Source organism: Apostichopus japonicus, chromosome 20 (genome assembly GCF_037975245.1).
Source record: "Apostichopus japonicus isolate 1M-3 chromosome 20, ASM3797524v1, whole genome shotgun sequence".
In the NCBI taxonomy this organism is placed as follows: Eukaryota; Metazoa; Echinodermata; class Holothuroidea; order Aspidochirotida; family Stichopodidae; genus Apostichopus; species Apostichopus japonicus.
Genome location: NC_092580.1, coordinates 15,442,469 through 15,467,724, shown reverse-complemented (window position 1 = coordinate 15,467,724; position 25,256 = coordinate 15,442,469). Strand labels below are relative to the sequence as shown.

At 37.2% G+C, this 25,256-nt stretch overlaps 2 protein-coding genes and 1 long non-coding RNA gene across 5 annotated transcripts in view; 2 read left to right on the top strand and 1 right to left on the bottom strand.

The window, feature by feature from the left end:
- Positions 1-183: 183 nt before the first annotated feature.
- Positions 184-15,285, bottom strand: LOC139960954 (haloacid dehalogenase-like hydrolase domain-containing 5). Its single transcript, XM_071959680.1, has 8 exons — positions 15,045-15,285; positions 12,201-12,422; positions 11,035-11,147; positions 10,468-10,564; positions 9,535-9,743; positions 8,920-8,965; positions 8,257-8,399; positions 184-6,945 (listed from the first exon to the last, which is right to left on the bottom strand). Exons 1-8 carry the CDS (start codon positions 15,165-15,167, stop codon positions 6,540-6,542), a joined length of 1,359 nt encoding a protein of 452 aa, XP_071815781.1. The 5' UTR covers positions 15,168-15,285; the 3' UTR covers positions 184-6,539.
- Positions 15,286-18,949: 3,664 nt separating this feature from the next.
- Positions 18,950-21,961, top strand: LOC139960955 (uncharacterized). Its single transcript, XR_011790672.1, has 3 exons — positions 18,950-19,414; positions 19,771-19,862; positions 21,470-21,961. It is a non-coding gene; the product is annotated as an uncharacterized lncRNA (long non-coding RNA).
- A 466-nt stretch (positions 21,962-22,427) lies between these two features.
- The window catches only part of LOC139960832 (phosducin-like protein), a 65,558-nt gene continuing 62,729 nt past the window's right edge, over positions 22,428-25,256 (top strand). The window contains exons 1-2 of one of the 3 annotated variants that reach the window (XM_071959421.1): positions 22,428-22,587; positions 24,279-24,470. In XM_071959421.1, coding sequence (XP_071815522.1) covers positions 24,291-24,470 — 180 coding nt within the window. In that variant the 5' untranslated portion in view covers positions 22,428-22,587; positions 24,279-24,290. The remainder of the gene's footprint in view (positions 22,588-24,278; positions 24,471-25,256) is intronic. The other 2 variants (XM_071959420.1, XM_071959418.1) reach the window with 2 other exon arrangements.

The window sequence follows — 25,256 nt, the reverse complement described above, 5'->3', positions numbered from 1 at the left end:
CTCCATTGTACAATTGAAGAATTACGTTGCCATTGTGAAGATAATTTGTGTGCTAGTCTTAAGTTTCACACAGCACGTAATCATCAGATATTGAAAGGAAGATACCTCTTAACCATTATTTCATGCTCTTGGAATATGTATAATTATTAATTGTAAGGCTTAATTGATGTTAAATTTTAAAGGACTAATAGCAAAATGCATTTCTCATTTATAAGTCAAATCATGATATTTATATGAGTATAAAAAGTAGAGAGAATGCATTAGTAGGACATATGGGGATTTTTTTTTTACCCAGTATACTAGAGTAGGATCAGTCTGAAGCAGGCAACATAGTTTATTATAAAGGGGTTCTCCATATCGTAGATAGGCATTCATAGTTTATTATAAACTGGTTTCCCAGTGAGAGACGGGCATTTGCACCGTCCATCCTGGCTATGCGGCCAAATGTCTAATATTATGTGCATGGGGTTACTGTTACCCACTCCTTTTGAATTTTTCCTTTTGCTTTTCCAGAATTGGACTTCTGCTTATAGCATGTCATAATACATGATAAAGTCATGAGAAATTTGTATGCATGTAGCTAATGGAGAACATATATGGCCTGTTACTTAATGTATTGTCTTATGTATTGTGACATACAAGTAAGATACATTTGTTACCAGGGCTAAATCCAAAAAATTTTGATGAGGAAGGGGGAGGGGGCCCTGAGACCATCGAAGCGGCCTCCACCATATGGGATCCTCCACCAGAAACAAAAACTTTTAGACACATAATAGTTTCTTCCTAGGCATACTTAGGCTATGCATTAGGTCTGCATACAAGGAGATGGGAGGGGTAGTACACCTTTGCCTTGATGGAAGCCCGGTAACAAAGTAGATGTGCTATGTTAGACACGGGTATCAACTTGTTGCGCAATAAAAGTTGCACCGTCGATTTGGGTTGATTTGCAATAGAGCAATGTCCTAATCAGCGCAACTTCTCAGAAGCAGCTTTTCTGATTCGCGTGATTTTAGTTGCGAGTTGAATCGCGTGTTGAATCGCGCAGATGTGACCCGGGCTTAAGGCAGATATATTTCATAGTAACTGGTATGACACACGGTTTTAAGGCAAATTGTAAGGTACAAAACTGTATGATAACTGACATATCATGACTGGCATGTCACCTCTTTTTGTGCCACTGTTTATTTGGAACTGTTTAATGAGGTCCATAGGCATGCCACTGATTCATCATACACAGTAATGAAGGTAGGATAGTATATGTAGTCTAACAGGCATGCATAGTTAGGCATTCCACATTAGCGTCTCTATGAAATCCATTGTAATATTTAATACTTCTATGGCATTAACTGTACATTTCTGAAATATTTTTTTAGGATTCAGTGTACATCATTTGATTTTGTTCTACGTTAAGGAAAAGTAGCTGGCATTTGTATTAATCCATATTGTAGCCTACTTTACCTATTAAAGGGTTTGAAGACTTGTGCCAAAAGAAACGTCTAATGCCGGTAATCTGACCTAGTTTCAAATGAGGTGTAACAAAAGTGTTGGACACCACCATCGATCCCAGAAAATACACACACACAGCTTGCTACCTTCGGTAATTAGACACTAAGTGTACAGTCAGTACATGCAGCTGCAGTCAATACCCTCAGCACAGTGTACAAACGTTACAGCGATGGACATCTCAGGTCCAGCTAAAGATAACAAGGTATCACGTTTCATTACTGACTGCATTTTGTAGCGACAAGCAGAAAACTTCGCTTGCAAGCAACAGAAAGTTAACTTTTTCAGAGCGCGGCACGCGGTTTGGGACGAGTCTTCAATGCCTTTAATATAGGGTAAACATCCATTCTTAGCACTGGTTCATGAACTTATGTTATCAAAAGTTTATATTAACCCATCTCATTGTTCTCCATTCTGTAAGTAAACAGTTGTTTATTTGAAGTTTCAAATTGATAAAGATAAATTGACAAAGGGCTGTTTACTTTTCTTATAAATACAGCTAAACTTAGAGAGAGCTCTTCCGAGTAGCATGCTGATGGCTTAATCTATCGTCATCGCATGTGCGTTTGATAAAAGCACACACCAATGCTATATATAGTAAAAGACCGTCCGTTTGTTATCAGTTGGCAGATCCACAGCATGGTGTGTTGCATAGTGGCTCTATAGGCTGATGCAATGAATCATTACAGTGTAATTTCAGAGAAGTTGGCAGACTATAAATTGATGCAATGAATCATAATAGTGTTATTTCAGAGAAGTTGGCAGACTTTCTGAACCTGTGCCAAATTTTGATAACACCCCTAACAAACTAAAATCTCAGTTTGATTACTTTTCATGCAAGATTACTTTGAGTGCCATAGGAATACATGTCTTGTGACTTGCCCCAACATGTCACAAGATGTTTGAGAAACTGCATTGATAGCATTCTGTGATCACTACACTGTTACTTAACCTTTCAGTACAGTATTATTAATATAGTTACTTTTAATCTCTTTCAGTAAAGTATTATTAATATTAGTTACTTCTTTCAGTAAAGTATTATTGCTATTATAGTAAGAAAGCTTGAACTGCAGAGAGTTCAATATACCAGGTTGTGTAGTTACGATTCTCTTTGTATCGTTCAGCAAATTAAGTCGTCCAGTTGATTTGTCCTACCATCCCATTTTCATGTGTAATTCCCGTAATGATGGTGTTAACAGTGTATTAAGCTCATGACACGATGAACAGTTGGTTAAATTTGCCCAGCAAAAGTACCAGTGCCCTGAAATTGATACTCTTTCTTTGGGAGGGGGGAGGGGGCTGCCAAAGCCAAATATCCCCTGCCTTGTAGCACAATCTTGCATAATAGACTGCATTCATAGTCTACCAATGCCTCATAATTCATCAATTTCTTGTCTAAAATTATAACCAGTCTTTGGTACCCGATCAATTCTTTAAGCTCAGAAAAAAAGTGTCATAATGAAGTATCATTATCAAGTGTAAAGCCCAGTAGTGTTTCATCTATTGGGATATATTTATTGAGAATCATTAAAACATGATTTAACATATTAATAATAATAACACACAATAAATAATGCAAAGTAACCACATACCTGAGGAACTGTACACCCCTCACTTCTCACATTGAAAATATGGTTTTTAGGTAATTGTATACATGAAAATGGATGTGTTTGGACAAGACTGCTGGCTGCATTTAAACATGTCAAGTGCATAATACTTCTGCGATACATTTAAAATAACGTCGAAGGAAAAAGACACCGAGTTGGAATAAAAACAGAACCTCAATCCTGCAAAGCAAACAACCATTATTTTAGAAGTGTGCTTTAGATATAAAAATACCTTGGCATAAAAATGAACATTTAAAATGACAATATGAGACAATGGCCGACAGGCTCCCCCCCCCCCCTTGTTTAATAAAGATAATCGAGTAACTCCTCGTATAGTGATAGATGTTCATCGACAATGACATCAAAGACTTCTATTTAGTAGCTGCTCATGCTTAGGTTTCATACATAAAGCTTCAAAACTGATGAAAATGTCTTTCTAGAATCCAAGGTTTCACTATAAAAGCAACAAAATAACTCAAATGAGTACTATGCACCTTTAAAAAAAACAAAAAATGAATAGAAAAGAAATGGAAAAAAAATGTCACTTCCATGGTTTGAGATAAACAGAATGTCCAATTTTAGAATCAGGTATTGATGGCAGTGCAACATTACATACCCTTTTACCTACAACAGTAGACTATATGGGACCTCGCATTAATGTTGAAACAGCAGTTTTAAGATCTGGAATAGGTATTATATTGTTCATAAAGATTGATAGCAGCATTAAGCATAGCCCATAGCCATGCTTGCATTGCAGATGTATGTATAACCCAGTTTCTACAGTGTAGTTTACGTTGCAAAATTAATTGCTCGGAACATTTATTCTATTGTTCCTATAATGTGAAATACAAATTGATTTCTTCCCCCCCCCCCCACTCCCCTTGTCTTAAAGGCTGGGTCCTGCCTAGTGTCCTAACACCCGTAAATTAATATTCCGACATTTTTAATATTAATTGAACGTATTTGAATATTGATTGAACATATTTGAATATTAATTGAACAAGAGTTCGCAGTGATGTCGCAATGCACTCAGATGTGTTGCACTGGTTCACGGAGAAACACTTGACTGTCTTGATGATAGAAAATCATGCATTTATTTATGACTGGTTGGTTTTAGATACTCAAATTAATGGGAACTGTATAATAAAGGTCTGAACATAATTCTGTCAAAAAAAAGGTATCACCTTAGCATTGTACCAAACCATTATAGAGCCACTCCATGTCAGGACAGTGCTGGGTGCTGTAATTATACCTGAAAACACTAACTAAATCACACGAGTTATGATGCACAAATCACAAGAACAATTCATTGTTAAGAAGATATCCTATTTGTTTTAGAAATAGGTGTAATTTAAATTATCTTTAGATTACAATAACTTGATATGTATCAATATCTCTAGTAGTAGCGCTTTGTTTTTTTTTGTAACAAAATGAAATGTAAAAATTAACTATCACCAATATTTTTTTACAACTTGCACTAGTCCAGAAATCAATATAACACCTGCTTACTGGAAAGTGACTAAATTTTATCAACCACCTTGTCTCCCTACATATGGAATGGATTTGTCAATGACACATATAAATCAATATTTGATAACTCTGGACTATTATTTACCCTGTGACAAAGATGGATGGACTTCTAAAGTTATTATTCTGTCCTGTTACAGAACTTATTTGCAAAAGGTCAAACTTTCTACTTTCAAAAGTCTACTTAAGACCCATTTTTTTCACTTGTTCTTTTGTAAATTAATTTACTTTCTTTGTAAAGCGCTTTGAGCAGTAACTTTTGTTTACTGATTTGGCGCTATAAAAGTCTCATTTATTATTATTATTATTAAAGTGGCTTCTTATATCAGGCTTATATGCACCTGCTCATCAAAAGTACCAAAGAAGACCTTTAAGTTATAAATCTCACTTAAGTTAGTGTTTAAGGTGCATACTGCTCATCACTCCACATGCTGCTGATTTGTGACAAAAACAATGAAATTTTCTTAATTTACAAACTAATTAATTGGTCAAATAAAATGTGGCTGGTCTATCAGTAACAAAAAAAAACTAATTGCATACATAGATAGATAATTAAATGCAACTTGGTAATTATGAAGTTTGCTAGAGGGTCATCATGTAACTATCTTCAAATATGCTAGAGTCTAAGAAATGGCCACTCATGGATGCATTTTTCAAAACAGTTACGGTCACATAATTTAAAAGCGGGTAGGGAAATCCTGGAAAGCACATTTGATCTATTTGCAAAATTTTAGCACACCAACATTCATGGCCTGCTCCCCCCATGACCTTTTAAAATGAATGAACTTTAGAAAGCCTAATAAATTTGAATTCACTGAAGAGTGTTATGAAGAGAAACTTGGAAGAAGACCATATACAGAAGGCACTCAAATAAATACACATTGTGAAAAGAACACAACTGACTCAAACACCTAGCGTACAGACACTTCTTTGCAGATCGTAGTGGGACACAGTTTCCGATTCTTTGGTTATATTATTCTGTCCTGTTACAGAACTTATTTGCAAAAGGTCACATCGAAAAACATGCGAAAGTTAAACTTCCCAATTAACTTAGTCCCATCAACTTCTAAGGAACAACTTTTATGTTATGAATATTGATATTAATATTTATATTCAATCCTCTTTTTATGCTTAACAACAGAGATATATGTTTGTTAAATTTGTAGGATTTTATGGAATGTTCAGAATTTTCACAATAACCACAATTTACAATAACATATAGCAATAGCCTCTATCCCTGTACACTGGCTTCCTTCATACTTAAAAACCACTCCACTGCAAGCCCTGCTTGTTTCTACAATAAATGGATTAATCTAACATCTTCCTTTTACGAAGGCTTTTCCAGTCTTGCCAGACATATGACTATAAAACAGTGTCACATCTACGCAAAGAAGCTATATAAATAATGGAGAGAGGAAATTTTCCATCTTTTGGCTGAAAGTTTCCTTGGCAACATAATAACTTACCCTTTTACATATGCTAACAATGATGAAATTTGCTTTCCGTGAAAGTAAATGATTTGAATATTTCAGTCCCGTCAAACGACTGCTTCATCGGCAGAAATGGCTACCCTGTCGCAATACATTGTTCGTTGGAACAGTAGTTCAAGCGCTATTAATATCCCATAAGTAGATCATATTTGCACACTAGACTAATAAATATCAAGGTTTGGTCTTTCAATTTTCCACCCAAAAGAAATGGGTGACGAAAGGAGAAACCTGCGTAATTTTCTAGCATTAGTTCTTGGGAATAATGTTGAACCTATTGTCAGAGCTGATGTTATCAGTCCAAATAGATGGAAAAATGATATTAAAAAAGAACAGGAGAAACTTTTGACCCCCGGCTTCCACATCCTACTAATCCTAAGAAGTATGGCATAAAATCTATCTTGCGTCATTAACGTTATAAGTTACCGGGACCGTAGTTTTCCCTGCTGAAGATTGTCTTGACCGCTTCAAATACATTTTTGACCTCCAAGGTAGGCCTGGAGAGGTCTGGGCAGTACTTGAAGTCTCGGTGGCCGTGATCGATGGCCGTTAAATCTCCGGAAGAGTCTATCATCTCCACCGCGGCACTCTTGGAGTGCACGCCGGTGTAGACCAACACAGACTCCATCATCTCGGCGCTCTCGCCGAAGGTGATGTCGACTTTGTCCACGTAACCCGAATGACCATTGGGGGATCTCATGGTGCTCTGTTGAGCTATAGCGCTCTTTATATCGGCAGTGTTTTTCAACCTCTTGATGCCTCTGTGCGATAAGTATTGGTTGTAAAGGTTTGCACCATAGATGTCTGTCATGGGGTTGTCCCTGAAGAAGAAAAACAAAGGCAATAAGAGATGACTTCTAAATAGAAGACCAACAAATGAGCTAAGACCTGCCCCCCCCCCCATCAAGAGTGAGGGTGGGTTGAGTAAGAACAACATGAGGCAATATTGAACTCTTCTAAAGGGAGTCAACGTTACTTATTTTTAAAGCTATTTTAAGTAATCCAACCTCAGATTATAAGACAGTGGAGGAATTCTGTACTCTCAACAAATATACAGCCATCACATGCGTTGTTTCAACTGTTATAGTCATACATACGACCAGTTGCTCTACTGGGCCAAACTCACCCTTTTAGAGCTTAATTTACCATGTTAGAGCTAAATTTATCATGTTAAGGCTAAATTTACCCTGTTATCGATCATAAGCTCATTTTACTAGTCTATATCAAGAGAGATATTTATCTTTGGTAATAAAGCACTATCAAATAGATCTGTATAACTGATAATGAACACAACTAGGCAATAAGCCAAACCACAAAATTAGTTTGAGATTACGATGATACAACAACAACCACAGAAGGCACTGGTCCTGTAAACAAAAACATTTCCTTCCATATAAACCGCAGTTCCAGACGAAAGGTGTCTTTAAAATTGCTTCCTCTCAACAATAAACAACAACAAAGAAACCTCTTATTTATGACCTTCTTGAAATAAGAGCACCTTAGTTTTCTGGTGACATAATTCCATTTTTGAAAGTCTGAGACACCTCAGATTTACCAAACCCAGTGACTGGAGAACTTGTAAGTTAAACAACGTTACCAAGTGAGGCACAAAGCAGCCACCGGTTAGGTAAAAGGTGTCTTTCCTGCTCTACCTCTGTTACCCCTGTGTCATTCAGCAGGGTATATAGCCAGTTCCCAGGCAACCGCTCCAGTAGAAACCAGCACCAACACTTCTGTAAAGCTCTTTATATTTTGTGCCTCTTGTACTATCATCTCCATTGATGAAACTTTAACTGTGTGACTTCACCTTTGTTTATTTTCCCATACCGTTCTTATCATAGTTTACTGGCAGTTTTGTTTTAATTTAACCCACCTGTAGGAGCTTTGCCTCTTCACCACTGTATCAGATCCACCCTATAGCCAAGCCACTTCCCCTTTCTCTAACTCCCTCCCCCCCCCCCCCCCCAAACACACACAGCACGATTTGGAAGACATTTTGAACGTCCTTCCCTTCATAGCTTAGCCCACATCAAGTGTCATTGTCCGTGGTATTACATCCCTGAGAACTATAAGCTGTATTGGTTTTATTTATATCTATTATAATAATGAATCTGAGTGTTATTTTCACTTACCCTATAGCATACAGAGTCCGTAACGGCTTGACTATTCCCATCTGTTTGGCCTGTTGTGATAGTACATGTTCAGCATAATGGTAGGTAATCTGGCTAGGTTTACCAGTCAATATAGTATAAATCAGCTCTCGGCCAGTTATTTTCTGTACACAAGGAAATATTGTAGAGCAGTTATCATATAAGTGTCACAAAATAAGCTTTTAATTTAACTGGTTGACACAGTGTTTCTTATTGTCTTCAAACAATTGTACTATCTACCAATTTATTGTAATGTTTTTAATTAGGCATAGATCACTTTCTCTCTACTAATTATACTAATTAATATAAAAATGTGTAACCTACTCTTTTATTTTCACTGCAAAAGAACATGTTGCTATATTCATTCAGACTACCATAAGCAAACCTTTAATCTGATGATCTTTATAATAATTATGAATCATTTCAGTCCATAAATTTGACCAGCTTTAACTTCCAAGAGACCAATAAATCAATAACATGTTTATAGCTTAGAAAGACAGGCATGCACAGGGTAAATTATCAAAAAGAATGCATAAAATATGGAGGAAGAAGTCAACATCACTCAAGGTTGACTCGACAGATAAACAATAAGTTGTGTAATCAGTTCTTGATATAAAGTTTGATATAAACTTGATATAAACTTACTTGATATAAAGTCTCTAAACATACAAGAAAAGAACCATGTCCAAACCTGCAAGATTAAGAAATAATATATTCAAGTATAACATCGGCTAAAATGAATCGGGGCTTAGGATAGCCTAGAGAGGATCATAAAACAAAGTCATCAATCTATCTATGCAAAAGTTGCAGGTACTGATTTATGGTAGTTTTACGTATTATGAACGTGTAAGCGACAGTAATCCCGATAATGACTGATCTTTTGCACGGACGGACGTGAGCTGAAAAAGTGAAGGTTGCCCAAGTGAGCAAGGAATTGATCTTGACTTTTGAAACACTGAGGCAAACTGTCAATATTACTAAGGAGACTAAATGGATTGAGATAATCAAATTAAAGAAACAAACTAGAGATAGCCTTGTTTTATGACAAAGACTTGAGTTGTCTATAAAAAAAAACAGAAAAAGATCCACTTTAGAAATGTCATGTAGATTTGTCTTTCAGAAATTTCACTTGAGAAATGTCATGGTCCACTTCTGTCAATTTTAGTGGGGAAAGATCCCGGTCAGCAGATCTTTCTAAATACGAGTCTTACTTTACATCGACTGGAGATATGAATTAGACGTAAAGGTTAATGTCTTTACCGAGGTAGATGCGTCTCATTCATCCACATGAGGTCCATATTGCAGCCTAAAACAGGTAGATGGGGTTCGGGAATCGCCTTGGGCGAGGATTGGAGACGTCCGTTGGTCACTAACACATCTATCATAAACTGAAGGGCAGTCTCCCACCTGACTGGTTCTCCAAACAGGATAAGTGCTTCAATTGGAGCCAGATAATTGCCCAATTCACTCTGGAAAGTTTAAAACAAAACACAAGTTTGATTAAACATTCCTGACAGATACTCAAGATCAGGACAATAAACAATTTATACTTCTCATCTTTAATTCTTTCATACCCATAACAATTTCTGTGTAACCTTGATTCTCAAAGCTGTTGAATTTCATCGCAAATTGTCATTTGCTGCGACTAGGAATACACATGACATTATTTGAGTACATCGATGGCTAAATGCAACCAAGGAATAATCTGTTATCTCTCCCTATTGCTTGATTGAGTTAAGCCTTCAGGGAACTGATTTACCATCAACAGTGAAATCACTTTACCATTTCCACTCAACCAACCTCATACCCTGAAATAATTACTGCACCATTCTCTGCTAACAGAGTAGAGCTCATATTATCTCCTATCCTTAAAGACTTTAAAGAAACTCCCTATAGTTGGTTTACCCTGTTAACATCAGTTAGCACCTCCGATTCTACTAGGCCTATGTACTGTTTGATTCGCCATAGAACTACTGTACATCTAGGTTGAGCGTCCATGTTTGATTTGCAAAAGCATTTACGTCATTTGGCAATTGATTAATTTTTATAAATTAAAAATTTATCTTTAGAGTTTATAATCCATGTTTTCAGCCAGAGGTTTGTATAAAAATATTTAACTTGTCCACTCGAGAATTCTCTTAAATGAGTAGACAAGAAACCTATGAATCTCTAGGCATTTCAGTGTCCTCTTACCTGTGGAGTGTTTGTGCGACGTTTATGATCTACGGCATCTAGCTGTGGGAACATGTCACTCAACTCGTCGATGGTTGTTATCTTCTTGAACCCTAATCTGAAAGTGAAACATATATCCTATGAGTTGTTTTCTTTCTGACTGTGTGTGATTGATTGAATAAAAAACTGGCATTTGTCTAAGAGGTCATGATACCCTAAAAGGAGTTCAACAACCTCCACCATCATCGTTGATCTAGGTGATAGATACCTACCATAAAATTGCTCTGTAAACATTACCTAATAATGATGGCTTTAATGTCAACACTGTTTTAACATTTTAGATTGAAATGATGGATATTGAAACAAAGAGAAAAGTAAAATGTGGCCAATTGGATTTTTCTGCCATAAATGTGACAGCTTTGCTGTAATCGACACACACTGTGTGGCAAGTAGTGCTTGCATATAAATGTATCCAAAATTCCCAAATACATTTATCAGGTGGAAAAGGACTGAGTAATGGCAGGAGAGAGGAGCAGCAAAAAATGTAAAGATCTCGACAAATTCAAATACGAGACAGAAATGTCTTACCCACGAGCTATATCTTTCACCGGGCCTTGACCGGACACTAACACATGCTTGTCATGAAACTGAGGTAAAATCTTCAATGGACTATGAGACATCACCACTTGACTCTCCGAGACCTGTCGGGAAGAGTGAAGGAGACACGCATATATCAAACATGGGTTCTCACTAGTGTGGACGTTTAGAAACAAGAAAAGAATTACATCTGCTTTACATAGATAAAATTTGATGATTATAATTTCCAATTCTAGAGCTTGTTATGAAGACATATGTTCTGTAATATAATAATAATACAGGGATACTGTATCCATGACAGTTCCATCATTTGTTAAGACATAATTACAGTGCTCATTTGACCCTACAAGTTAGACTCACTAACCTATCACTGGGCACACCTTTCCCTGAGGATGCATGTAACCCTCCCAATTCATACACCACATGTTCAGATGTCAGGGGATTTAATACTTAATGCATACATGGCCTTAAACCCAACACACAAGAACAACCTACATATTACTGTACTGTATACACACCCACGCACACATCCAGCGGTTGATGCAAGCACATGTGGTACAGTGAGTGTGACTAAAGATAAGAACAAGCACAGTCAACATCATATAGATAGATGAAGATCATATAGATAAGCGTGTGTTTTGCTGGTCGCACCCCATGGTCTGTACGGAATGAATTAAACTACTGTACTAATGACATAAAAGCCTTGTTTTAAGGCTCTGGATTTATTGTGATTTTGAATATATCCAGCCTCCAACAGATTGCAAACAACGAAAAATGATAGTCCAGATGTTAATATCGATTTTGTTGACTGCTGTCTCCAGCGGGAAGAACTATTACCCTGCCTGTGAACATAATTTGATCAGGGAGCAATATTAACAAATTTGGGTTGATGCAACAGAAACAATTCACTGCAACCACATTAAACTAACTGTACAGTAGTTACAGTGATGACCTTTAGAACACCATATATGCAGGTACTAATCCTATTAAACCTGTTTACTCTCTGCCCAAATTAAAGCAGTTCCAAGAATTCATTTACTGCATACAATCACTACTCCACATTAAGTCTCACCAATAACAAATGTTTCAATTCAAACTGTTGTACAAAGGTACAAGTTTTCCTATTCCAAGCAAGTTTCAGCCCTTTCGGTACTCACATGTACTCCCAACCATTCTGAGAGTTGCCTAGCCTTTGTTTGACGTAGAGCATTCCCAGCATTGGTAACAAAGACCGTAGGTACAGTCAGCTCTCTTCTATTTGCCTTAGGATTGAAAGCACTGATTTTTCTAAATGCTTCAACTGCTTGAGGAAGGAGGCGCTTTCCTCGCACCAGGACACCATCTATGTCAAACAGAAGGCCAAAGTGTGGCTTCTTAACCTAAGAAGAAGAAGAAAGACACAAGGTCTTATTGATTATTGACTTTAAAACACCGGACCGGGGGGAAATGGTTTGGCTATAAATTGTTGATATATATATATATATATATATATATATATATATATATATATATTATATATATATATATATATATATATAGTCCTTTAGCCTCTGAAGAAGATCCTGCTAGGATTGAAACCTCAGGCCAACTTACTTTTACACATATATATAGGAATAACAGAAAAACTGTTAAACAAATATGCTGCACTTAGAGAAAGGCTGGATCTCGAGTGAGATACAATAATTGAATTAGGTAAGTTATTGGAGGTAAAATAGCCAATGTTTGGTTTTATATATATATATATATATATATATATATATATGCAATGTCAGGAGTCTAACTACTGTACCAATTCCACACTGCACAACTATATATATATATATATATATATATATATATATATGTTGTGCAATGCCAAAAGTCTTACTACTGTACCAACTGCACACTGCACAACTACCAGCAACGAGGCAACCTTTCTTTTGTTATCGCTAAGTAAAGGAAGTCGTTAAGAAAGGCCAGCTAATAATAAAGGAACCCAAATGATCTGTGAAGTTACAGCAGAATACAATGGTTGACAATTACTGATGAAAAGCACCAAGTGAACTAGCACTATATTACTATGATTCACTTCTCCTACAAAATATTGGTTTATCTGGATTTCAGCTTCCATCATTATGCCCCCAGAAAAACCAAACATGAAATTGAAACAGCAATGTTTAGAGAGAGGTGAGGTGGAAATCGTACAGATCTTGTTCAGTTTTTGTCACATGTACGCCTGTACGGTGCTGTCGACTTGGCAGATTTAGGGCTAGCCTGGAGTGCCATCACTGCCATGCATTTCTTTTCCTTGTTCTTCAGCCACATGCATTATTATAATTTTGGTTCATATTGCTATTAGTATTACAGCCATAAATGAAATTTTCCATATTTACTTATGACTTATTTATCACTTTAGCATTTGTTTTTCAGTGTTACTTACTACCTAGGCATGGGCTGGGTGGGGGCAGGATGTCTTTGGGAATGTCCTCTTATTTGAATGTTCAGATATGGCAACCCTAGCTTAGTAGCATGGTGACTTCGAAGTTCGGACACTTAAGACTTAAAACACCCCAAAACTAAATCTTCTGATATAAATCACTTGAAAATATACTTCATATGGTGGGAGAATTGCGTTATAGTACGATACACGGCCAAACTTTCTTTCCTGCAAACTGTTTTTACATTGTTTTCCAAGAAGATTCTTCGTGATTGTGGAACTGGTATTTCTTGGCTAGAGTATTGCGAAGTTCGGACACCCGGTCCCACAGTGTGGTGCTGGTGATAAAATTGGTGGCGCAGTTGCTCTTTCAGTAATTATAACAGACTTCATAGATCTTCGTCATTTTATTGACAAATATGTAAGTAATTTCTTGCACACGGGTCATTTTGGAGAGAAAATAACTGTAGCTTCCTACTTTTTGGTGAAATTTGGCTCTTCCTGTAGGTTTTCATGGTGATATCGTGTATTTCTTAGGGTGTCCGAACTTCGCAGTATGCCGAACTTCGCAATACTGACTATACTACTACTACTACGTAGGCCCTAGTTGTTATGCAGCAATTAAGTTGATTGCTATGGCCTTTATTGTAGAGGTAATGACAATTGGCAACATGTGAACACATTTACCACTATTTGCAATAGGCTGAGCTACTTAAATTTGTTTAGAACATACTCTGACTCAGGTGAGGCGAACTAGTTCTAGTAGGATGGTGACTTCGAAGTTCGCCCACATAAGACTTAAAACACCCCAAAACTAAATCTTCTGGTATAAATCATTTGAAAATATACTTCATATGGTGGGAGAATTGTGTTTTAGTACGATACACGGCCAAACTTTCTTTCCTGCAAACTGTTTTCACGTTGTTTTCCAAGAAGATTCTTCGTGATTGTGGAACTGGTATTTCTTGCTAGAGTATTGCGAATTTCGGCCACGCAACCTACAGTGTGGCGCTGGTAAAAATTGGTGGCGCTGTTGCTCTTTCAGTAATTATAACAGACTTCATAGATCTTCGTCATTTTATTGACAAATATGTAAGTAATTTCTTGCACACGGGTCATTTTGGAGAGAAAATAACTGTAGCTTCGTACTTTTTGGTGAAATTTGGCTCTTCCTGTAGGTTTTCATGGTGAAAATCGTGTATTTCTTAGGGTGCCCGAACTTCGCAGTATGGCGAACTTCGCAATACTGACTATACTGTAGAGGCCTAACCTAGTAACATAACACATTAACAGAGGATCTTGCTGTAACTGTGAGAACATTGCTCTCACCATGAAAGTAGCCAATCTCTGTGACACTAGTTCTAGGCACAATAGCCCTAGTTCTGCAATATAAAGCCTATCCCACGGGGAAATTATTATAGTATCAGGCATTAACATTAATCGTCGAACGATGTAAACTTTAGCCTGTAGTCTATCCTAAGCTAGTTTACTAACGTAAACGCTAATGTGAAATTTAGCCTAAACTGAACCTACGCTATCGATCAGCTGGACGAATTGTCACGGAGCCTTATGTAGCTTAACTTACCTCTGTAACATTGGTGTCACTTGAAGAAAACCGGCAATGTTGGAATTGTCTTGTCGGCTCGTGGATTCTACATATAACCCTGCTGACGCGAAATGTATTTTGCATGGCTGCGGTGCCATTCATCGTGGTTAAATCTCTCCTATCAAGGAGGAAGAATGAACTAAAATATGTATATCATAACGTTGTGTACTCGATTGAAGCAAGTGCCGGTGTCAAATCATCATGAATTGCTAAACGTATGCAAATATGCATGACGTTGAAAGGTGTGACCAATAAGGTTACTCTGTTTATGCCGAGCCTCTTTGCGTCATAATTTTTTGACGCAAATCTATTGAGTAAACAGATCGCCTTGTGTAATTACGTAATGAAAGCTTACGAGGATTGTTTCAGACCAGGGAGTTACTATGGAGTTCCTTGTTCAGAAAAACCCTTTAGTTTGATACAGTCATCACTCGACTTCCGATTAATTGTCACGTCAGCAGTACAATAAAGAAAATATCCAATGAATTAGCAAACTGCCGAGGAAAATAGCAAGATTCTGGCGTCAATTTTTATTATTTAGGTGGCGATCTGGCAGCACGTCACTAACAGGGATCCGTTTCGATAGAATTTTGATCCATACAATGCGGAGTATTTGTTCAAGTTGAATTGTTTGACAAGGGACTTCAATCTATCCTAATATAAACATAGTTGGTATAGGCCTACACATATTTCTTCAATAACGTATGTTATAGTTCACGGTCCAAAGTAATGTGTCCTGTACAATGCTTGCCCTCGTCATGATCCTTTAAAAAAAACTTTAAAAAAACTTTAAAAAAACTTGGTAATTGTGAATTATTTAGTATGGAACTACTCCCTCTCTCATAAAGGACGGCACATGAACAGAGAGAATGCTCATTTGAAATATTTTCTTATTTTCAGCTGGAGTTCGGCCGTCAGTTGCATCTGACTCGCCAAGCCCTTTTCAGTATACTACTTTTAGGTAGTGTGTTGAGGTTTTAAGACAGTGGCGTAAATACGAGGGTGTGTCGCTCTCAAATCAGTGGGATAAATACCGCCCAACCCCAAAATAGTTTGCTCTAAAACGAGAAGAAGGAAACTACGTTTCAATTTCCCCAAATTTTATGTGCTTACATTCCTTCCCCTCCCACCCCGGCCTAAGAAAACTATATTTAGAAAAAGGCTATCGGAGAAAGTTGCAGTTCCGATGGGAAGGGAAGGCGTTCGTCCCTAGTAGATCACCATTATGGTTTCGAGGTATACATCCCAAAGAAATTGCCACACGGTTATTCCTCTTTCTTACCTGTGCTTCAAAATCGCTGCAGTTTGTGAGAGGACGAGAAACATCCGGAAGTTAATCAGGTACTCAAAGGACTAACAATATATATTTTCTTCCCACTTCCACACCACCAAAAAAAAATGTAATTCTGTGATTGAAACGCGATAACCACTAAACGTGGCGCCATCTCTAATTCAGTTTTGTTGACGTTTTCATTTAGACAGCTGCTCGGTGTAATTGAATGGGTCATATCCGTGGATAAAGTATGCCCGGTGTGGTACGTGTTATCTTAGTTATAACCAAGGGTCCATGTCCTTTTCGAACTATTTAAATGTGAAAAGACATATGGTAAAGCTATGGGTTGTCCCACATAATAAAGGCTACACATGATATGGTCCAAACAAGTTTCCTGATTGGTTACGCCCTATCGTGTGGGCCTTTTGCTATAGTTAACAAATCTCCCCAATTAACGTTATTTAGGAACTCAGATTAAGCATGAAATTGTTTACGCGCTTTTGAAGAGCACCGTTATAACAATCTGTGATGTAATCTAAGATATACGCAAAGATGCGCGCAGAGATTTGCGATTTATCTTCGTTACGATTATTCTGTCCGGTCGAAAGATGCCTGAACTATAAGGTTACACGATTACGGTAATTTATATCTTCTGTTGCTTGGATATTAATATTCAGCTAATTCTGTTTAATATTCACATGTTTCAGGAAACTATACTAAAGTGAACTTGGAGCGAACAGGTTTGACGTCATTGTTTCAAACTGATAAACAATGTTTTGTGTTCCTATAAAATTTACGTCTAATTTTATATTCCACAATTGGATGCATCCATAATGTGAATGAACCATAGGTAATGGTATTTTATAAACTTCACATCCCCTTTAGACAAACTAGTAACCCTATCCATTCCAAGGTCAAGTCAATAGACTGAATTATAAAGAAACTATGACATCACACCTGTTTGCTTCAAGTTCACTTTGGTGGAATATCAGAAAACTTCAACTGTCAATATCTCAAAAATGGTGCATAGGAATTTAATGTAAATTTCACTAGTATTCATACGTTCCTCTTTAACATATCAAAAGGAAATTTTGACCTCGAATATTCTTTTTGCCGTAGTTTGAGCCACGGGCAAATAAAAGGAGCACGGGTTTTCAACATCCATTTGGTGATAAATCTATTTCATTATTAATTATACGTATAATATAATGGTGTGGATTCAGCCAATCATTGATGTTAATTATGTCGGTTTATCCTACCCTTACATGTATGCAATATTATTTACAGTTATACCACAGTATATATGCAGAAGTACCTTTACTTATATATGGCTACCATATTTTGTAGACTTAGCTGAGATATAGTATAGGTTTAGTCCAAATCCAGGCTGTATCTTTTGTAGAGCTATTACTACTGATGTGAAAAGCCAGTCAGGTTCGGTACTTAATTATTAGTCATGGAAATGAATTCCGAAGAAGAGATTAGGACACTAGAACAAGGAGAGGCTAATGGTAATTTACAAGAACCTAATTAGAAAGTCAAGGAGAGAGTGACAATGATGTCATCCATAGCACCGAAAATATTCTCAAGTCATCCGAACTGGAGGAAAAGCTGATTTATGGCATAACAGATCGCCCACCATTGACTACCACTTTGGTGACGGCCTTTCAGGTGAAGTATCAACTTGGAAATCCATCCTCCCAGATATGCTAGAAACAAGACCAAAACTGGTCACATAATAACGGAACGGACTTCTTTCGCCGTTACTCTCAGGGTCTTTCCGGTGACAGATTATTAATTTTAATTTTCAAATATGAAAATCAATTACTTTTCAGTCATTTCTTTCTCCTAAAGTTTAGAATTATTAATTTCTATTTGCAATCGTTATAGATGATCCTCCACGTCCAAATATGTTTAATAATAATAATAATAAATGAACATATAAAGCGCTAAAATCTACGAAGTATTCAATAGCGCTGTACAACCCTAATAGAAAGCCAACTTGAAAAAATGAGTCTTCAAGCAAGACTTGAACTGACTGAGAGTGAGAGAACTCCGCACAGATATGGGCAGACCATTCCAGAGCTTGGGCCCGACTGATGGAAAGGCACGGTCGCCATATGTTTTCATTTTAGTTCTGGGAACAGTGAGAGTGAGTGTATTGCTATAGAACGCAAGGTATAACGAGTATTGACCTGGAAGGACAGATCGTCTGACAAATAGGCGGGTGCCATTCCATGAATGCACAGTGAAAAAATATACAGCTTAAAACAAAACGTCTAAAATAATATTTTCTCATCCAAATCACTTTCAATATTACTCTGGGCCATTTACAGGGGCAAATAACTAAACACAATGATTGACAAGAGAAAACATCTTGATTAACTAAATATGTAACGTTCATCCTAGAATTGATGTTTGAACTGAGCAGTTCTCTTAAAAAAAAAAAAAAATCTGGTAGAAATAATTGATCTGTATCCAATATGATTGTCTTTTTCCTTGAATTGTGTAATTTCAGAATTAATCTATTGGCTGATGATATTGCGCAATCAAATTCCTCGAAAATCGTATCCATATAGGCGTATCGGAGAAAAGGGGCGAGGGAAGGGGGTGGGGGTGTGGTAAATTGATGAGAGGAACAGGTTGGGTAGGGAGGTTGATACCCTCAGTCAGTTAAAACCTGAAGTGATTCTTCCATATGCATGATCCAATATTCATCCAATCAATGTTAGCCGTTGGGCCGTGCGAAAGGTTTATATACGTCATAACGAACTTAAGCAATCCGCATATCAATAGAAGTATAGGGGAATATATTGAGGTCTACAAATCACTACCCCATATATGGAAAATATATAGTCCTATGAGTAACCATATTCATTTCGTCATAATATACGCAAGTGTTTTTTTCTTACATTCATTTGTAGCATTTCGCCATTGCAATATCCCCCTGTCTTGTGCTACCTTTCATTATATCTGGCCCTCTTTGCTTTGACCGAGAGGGCCTGAGCCGGTTAATTGCTACCAACCTCTTTGTCTGCGGTATATCTTCTTTCTTACAAACGATGTTTGGTACCAGGTAAGAGCCCTCTTCATTAAGACACACTATACCGTATATAACAGCTTTATAAGAGTATAGTATAGTTAGTTTACACGGCTGTGATGATGATTTCATGAGAATTTTTTATTCTTCTTGAAACAAGAGTCTCGAATCGTTTCCGTATAACATATCTAGTATAATGCTTAACTATGTATAGGTATAAGGCCAAACCTCTTTGGCAATGTTTATAGCTGAATCACATAGGTTTATATTGGGTGAGGTTACATTGCCATAGTTTTATTCAGAGAGAGAGACACACACAGAGGTGGAGAGAAGGAGAGGGATGGAGAGAGAAAGAGTTTTTCTGTACGATATTCGATTTCTAAAATATACAGATTGCCGATAATCCAAGGCCCCGCAGCTGCATTTCTTGTTCCAACACTCCCCATACTTGGTTTGAAGGATCAGTGTCCACCACTCCCACATGGTAAGCATCCTATATTTGTACTCATCTTAGAGAGGCCTTATTATATTCCCACCAGAAATGCAGACATGAAGATGTATGGTATTACCAATTTTCATGAATACTTTTACGTGTACCGCCACCGAAATGTTACTCATGCAAATTAATTCAATTGTCTTTCTTGTAAGCAGCAAGAGTTTAGGCCTGTATGCGATTTGTAGAAAGTGCGTCTCGCAACGACATGTTTGGTAGATGTCACTATATAAGCCTGTATTCATTGAAATATGTTCGTTTTACGTCGGGGTGGGATGGGGTGGGTTGGGTAGGGAGATTGGGAGAATCTGTACATACATGTAGGGTCGGTAAGAGAAGGCCACCATATTGATTCACTGCCGTAAGTTAAACCGACCAATGGAACGCACTACCAAATGAAATAAAAAATGCAAACAGCTTAAGTAGTTTTAAAAGATTAGTTCAACGTTTTATCAAGTAATGACATGTTTTATTGCTCTCTTCGTTTTATTCGAAAGTTTTAGATCAGTAATTGTGTGATTTTGTTTTTATTGATTTTATACACATTGTATAATTTTAATATTAATAATAATCTTATTTCATTTTGATCGTAGTTTAAGAATCTTACTCGTTTATACTCTTTCATAATTTCATACTTCATTTAGCATTTTTTAATTTGCAACATTTTAGTTTTATACTTATATATTTTAATTGATATTTATTTATTTTTGTATTGTACGAGGGCCTCGTGGAAGATTAGCTTCGGCTAAACGAGTTACCCTCTCAAAATAAAGTTTAATAAATCAATAAATAATAATAAATAAATCGGAACCGTAACGGATCCCTGGTTCCATGAAGATATATCGATATGTATATATCTGATGGCGAACAACCTCTTTCCAAACTATGTAGAAACATCGTTTTGGATCTACAGTGCATGGTCTGGGGACAAACTAAAACGAATGACAGCGAATGACCGAATGACAATTGACTTTGTACAGGGTTAATTATCATTTGCGAATGACAGCGAATGACAACGAATGACAACGAATGACAACGAAGGATAGTGTTGAGTGGAGATAGAAGTGATTAAGTTGATTAACGGAGTGGAGTAAATGCGGTTATTGGCTTTCTGCGCAAAAATGATTTGAGGAAAATCGCATGTTACGTGATTGCAGGGTTTTGGTGTAATTTACGGATAGAAACCACAGGGAAAGTTTTTGTGTGAGAATGCGCTTGAGTGCTGTGCATTTTACCTCTGTAGATTTATATAGAAAGATAACTGAAGCCTTTTCAAGATTATAGTATTGTTAGTTTCTAACAATTAATATCGGAAAAATGGACGTTAAATTTACTTTTTAAAATCAGACTTACAATTTCGCTTACTGTAAGGTGCGTTTTTATCTTGTCCGTACTTTACTAGATCTAGATACCCACGAAGTCTGAACTGTGTTATCCGGTTGAAGCAAATGTCTGTGCTGTCATTACTGTCATTCGTTTTAGTCAAAGCAATTTTTTAGTGTGTACAACATATTGTCATTCGTTATGTGTAACGCAATTGTCATTCGTTTTAGTAACACCCATGGTCTGTTTAACCATTTTGCTGTCAATTATTTCAGTTAACTCGACTATGGAGGAGAAAACGATGCACCAGGAGGAAGCGTACGGACGTCTTGCTGAGGTATGACGGTTCCCCCTCCCCCTTCTCCCCCATTCCCAACACTAACCCATAGGGCCAGGCCCATGAGCCTGCGTGTTGACGGATTTGATAAAAGAAACTGAGTTTTGAAGTCTGCTTATTTATCTTTCGATATCGTTTTTTTTTTCCAGCGTGTTTTACAGCCTTGTCTGTTGTTTAATAGCATATCTAGTTGTGTTTGCGTGTTTTCGGTACATATCAAAGGCTTGAGACCACCGGGGTTTGACTTGTGTCACAACTCTAGAATAGCGGATTAACATGCATAGGTCTGCAACACTTGGGCCCAAGTCCAATATCCATTGTTCATAAGCCGTCTTCGTTAGGGACGTCATCTTATTAATAATTGAGAAACTATAGACAGAGAGTCAACAGGAAAGTAAGTGATTCCTTGCCGCACTTTGTAAACTTTTGTAACCATGTATGTATGTATATATATATATATATATATATATATATATATATAAGGAATGAATGTGTAGCAAGTGGTATGACAGATATATAGTAAATCAATAAAGAATAACACACCAGAAAAATTCCACTTCACGACCGGTTTCGTCCTTTTGGGACTCATCAGGCGAAGGTAGGAATCGAACCCCGATTCCTACCTATTCTTTATTGATTTACTATATATCTGTCATACCACTTGCTGTCAAAAATTTCTCAAGGGGGGGGGGGGGGTGGGGGACACCCCTCGCATTAGACCTCTTCCCCATATCAATCGCAAATTGTTCCCCCCCCCCCATTTCTGCAACATTTTGTGACTATAACAGCACAACTGGTCTTTTGTTTCTTATAGTTAAAAGGAAAAAAAGCTGAGTTTAAATTGCCCCACAATGAGAGATATACCCTGTCATGAAAGGCAAAAAGACAGGATGAGTGGCGCTATGCAACATCAACTTTTGTTTCATGTGATTCAGTCCATTAATAACACTGCGGCTACTTTGCTAGGTCTGATCAACTTGTGATTCTATTCGCGCAGAAGTTTCCGTTGGTTGTCCACTGTTCAATTACCAACGTTTTATTTCTTTAAGATTTCTCGTAAGTATGTTGTCTTGCTCTCATATTTTTATCTTTGAGATGTTCATTATGAGTAGTCGGCTTGGAAAATATGCAACTGTATGGCTTTGTTTGCAAGCATAGTTAAGTCATTAGCTTAATTAAAGGTACGAGTTCCGCGAATGATCTTGGTATATTAGGTGTAAAGTTCTCACTCAATAAACACATCTTTACACCATGGAAGTGTCTGCTTTACTGATCTATTACTCTCATCTACTCATCTGTCACAGAGACAGATGACATGCCTGCAGGTGTAGATTACACATAGAGTACAATATACATAGTATTACTTAGGATTAGGCTACATACAGTAGGCTTAGCTATACTTAGGATTGGGCCTACTTACCTTGGATTACATAGGCTTTCAATAACAAATTACAATTACAACCTATTGAACCCTACAAAGGGACTGTAAGTTTGCTTTGGTTAGATCTGTTACATTAGAATGGTGGTGTAACTCACTTTAAAAAGTAGAAAGTACAACTGGGCGTCCATTTTTAGTGAATATCAATCAAATGTTCCATAGCAGATTTATCCATCATACTTTTCACACTTGACATAGCACTTATCTAGGGCCCTGAGGATTATAGTGCATAAGTGCATGCTCCATATTTTCCAACATATATCTCATAGCCAGGTTAAGCCTAACTTATAGCTTGGTGGACAAAGAATGGCTCTCTAAAGACTCCTCAAACAATTATATGTACATTTTATCATGTTACATTTACATTAGTTTTTACATATTTTGATACAAAGTTAATGAAAGTATATGTCATTTTTGGGCACAATTGTAGAAAGCAATGCAAATTTTGCAGTCACTCCTTTCAGATACAATTGCAGAATGCAATGCAGCTAGAAAGCTTATTCGCCGTAGTTGGCTACACGAAAGAGCAAAGCATTTTCAGCTGAATTGCCATGACGACATCATTCACTCAGGTGTTGCTAAGGATACATTCACAAATTCATATCTTCATAGTAAAAATATGTATGGGGATGTGGTTTTGACCTGCAGATGCATTTCAACATTTCCAGCATTTTATTTAAGTGACCAATTTCAGCCACCGAAATATCTCTTTAAACAAGAGAGTACACTCAACATTCATAGACATACTTTTTATTTTTGAGGTGTACAGTAATGTTCCTAAAGCCAACTGCAGGCATGTAGTGTGTACAATTGAGACTTTCCAGAATGACTTTGTTCTCCTTTTACCTGTCTCTAACTCAGAGCTACATCTGTACATTCCTATCCATGTAATCTATCATTAAACAATGTTTCAACACAAGCTAGTTACATGCAGGGCATCATGGTCAAATGGTTAAGGCAATGGTCTTGCGATATGGCCTGAATTCCTGGCCAGATCATTACACTGTGTCCTTGGGCAAGGTCCTTTATGTCCATTGCCTCTCTTTACCCAGGTGTATAACTCGGGAACTACCTAAACAGACACTTACTAAGTTGCTTGCGCTGGTTTGTGGCTACACCGGTTGGGGGGGGGGGGGCGGGGGATACGCTGACGTGGCGCACTTTAATGACTATTTGAATTGTGCACACTCAGGTGTGTGGGTGTGACAAGTAAACCAATGACCAAGGGAAGGGAAGGGTTTAATGTTGTAAATGTCATGTAAGAAGGCCTTGTATTGTTTGTACTTTTACTTCACCATTTTTTATACAGCAGCCCATCACAATGGCTACATTGGATGATAAGATCCTAGGTGAAAAGCTTCAGTACTACTACAGTAGCAGTGACGAAGATGATAAAGATGATGAAGAAGATGGTTGTTGTGGAGGGAAAGATGATAATTGTGAGGGAATCGAAAGTCCCCTCAACCCTGGGGAAGACTTCAGCTCAGGTGGAGCAACTCATGTGAGATATATATTTCAACTGATTGCATGCAGTTGGTTCTCTTGTTCATAAATAATTGTCTCACTTCTTGCCGACGCTAGAAGCAAGACAGGTACTGTTAGTTCAGTACAGGAAATAATTTGGTAATCAACGTTTGTGTAGCAGTTTTGAATCTTCTGAATTTGTCTAGATGCTGCTATATGCCTCTAGACTTGCATAGCAATTTGACAATATGTTTGCATAGAATTTTGCTATGCGACGCTAGAGAAATTCTTCCCTGTAATGATGTGTTGTTATTTAGTGTGGTGTGGTGTGATGTTTGATTAGCCCAGATTAGCCTGTTAAGTACTCTAACACCACTGCAAGTCTACAATTTATAAGTTGTGACCGATGTACAGTATCAAGGACTAGCGTAGTCTACAAGTATATAATACTGGGCAGATGTTGTTTACTGCTGTCAAGGGATTATGCAAATTATCAGCTGCAATTTAGGCAAGAAGAAATGCTTCATATAGTACTTCATTGATCTCATATATATTAGTGTTTACACGGGTCCAAAAATCGGGAACCGGGTACCCGACAGCCGTTACCTGTCACCCGACAGGTGCCCCCCAAAAAATTGTTTACCCTCATGTATCGCGATTTTTAACAAATTACATATTGGATGCTATACTAAATGAATTATATTCTCCACTGACAATGTTTTCATGTTCAAATAGGTGTAAGATAAGGTTTGAAACCTTCCTCAATAATTTGTATTTGCTTTTGTTTCTTGCATTAACTTGTTAATAACTTCATATAATTAAA

Coding starts and splice junctions, on each gene's coding strand:
- LOC139960954 (XM_071959680.1), bottom strand. CDS start 15,167: ATGAATGGCACCGCAGCCATGCAAAATACATTTCGCGTCAGCAGGGTT. Junction 12,423..15,044: donor GTGACACCAATGTTACAGAG/GTAAGTTAAGCT, acceptor TCTTCTTCTTAG/GTTAAGAAGCCACACTTTGG. Junction 9,744..10,467: donor GTCGCACAAACACTCCACAG/GTAAGAGGACAC, acceptor TAAACTTTCCAG/AGTGAATTGGGCAATTATCT.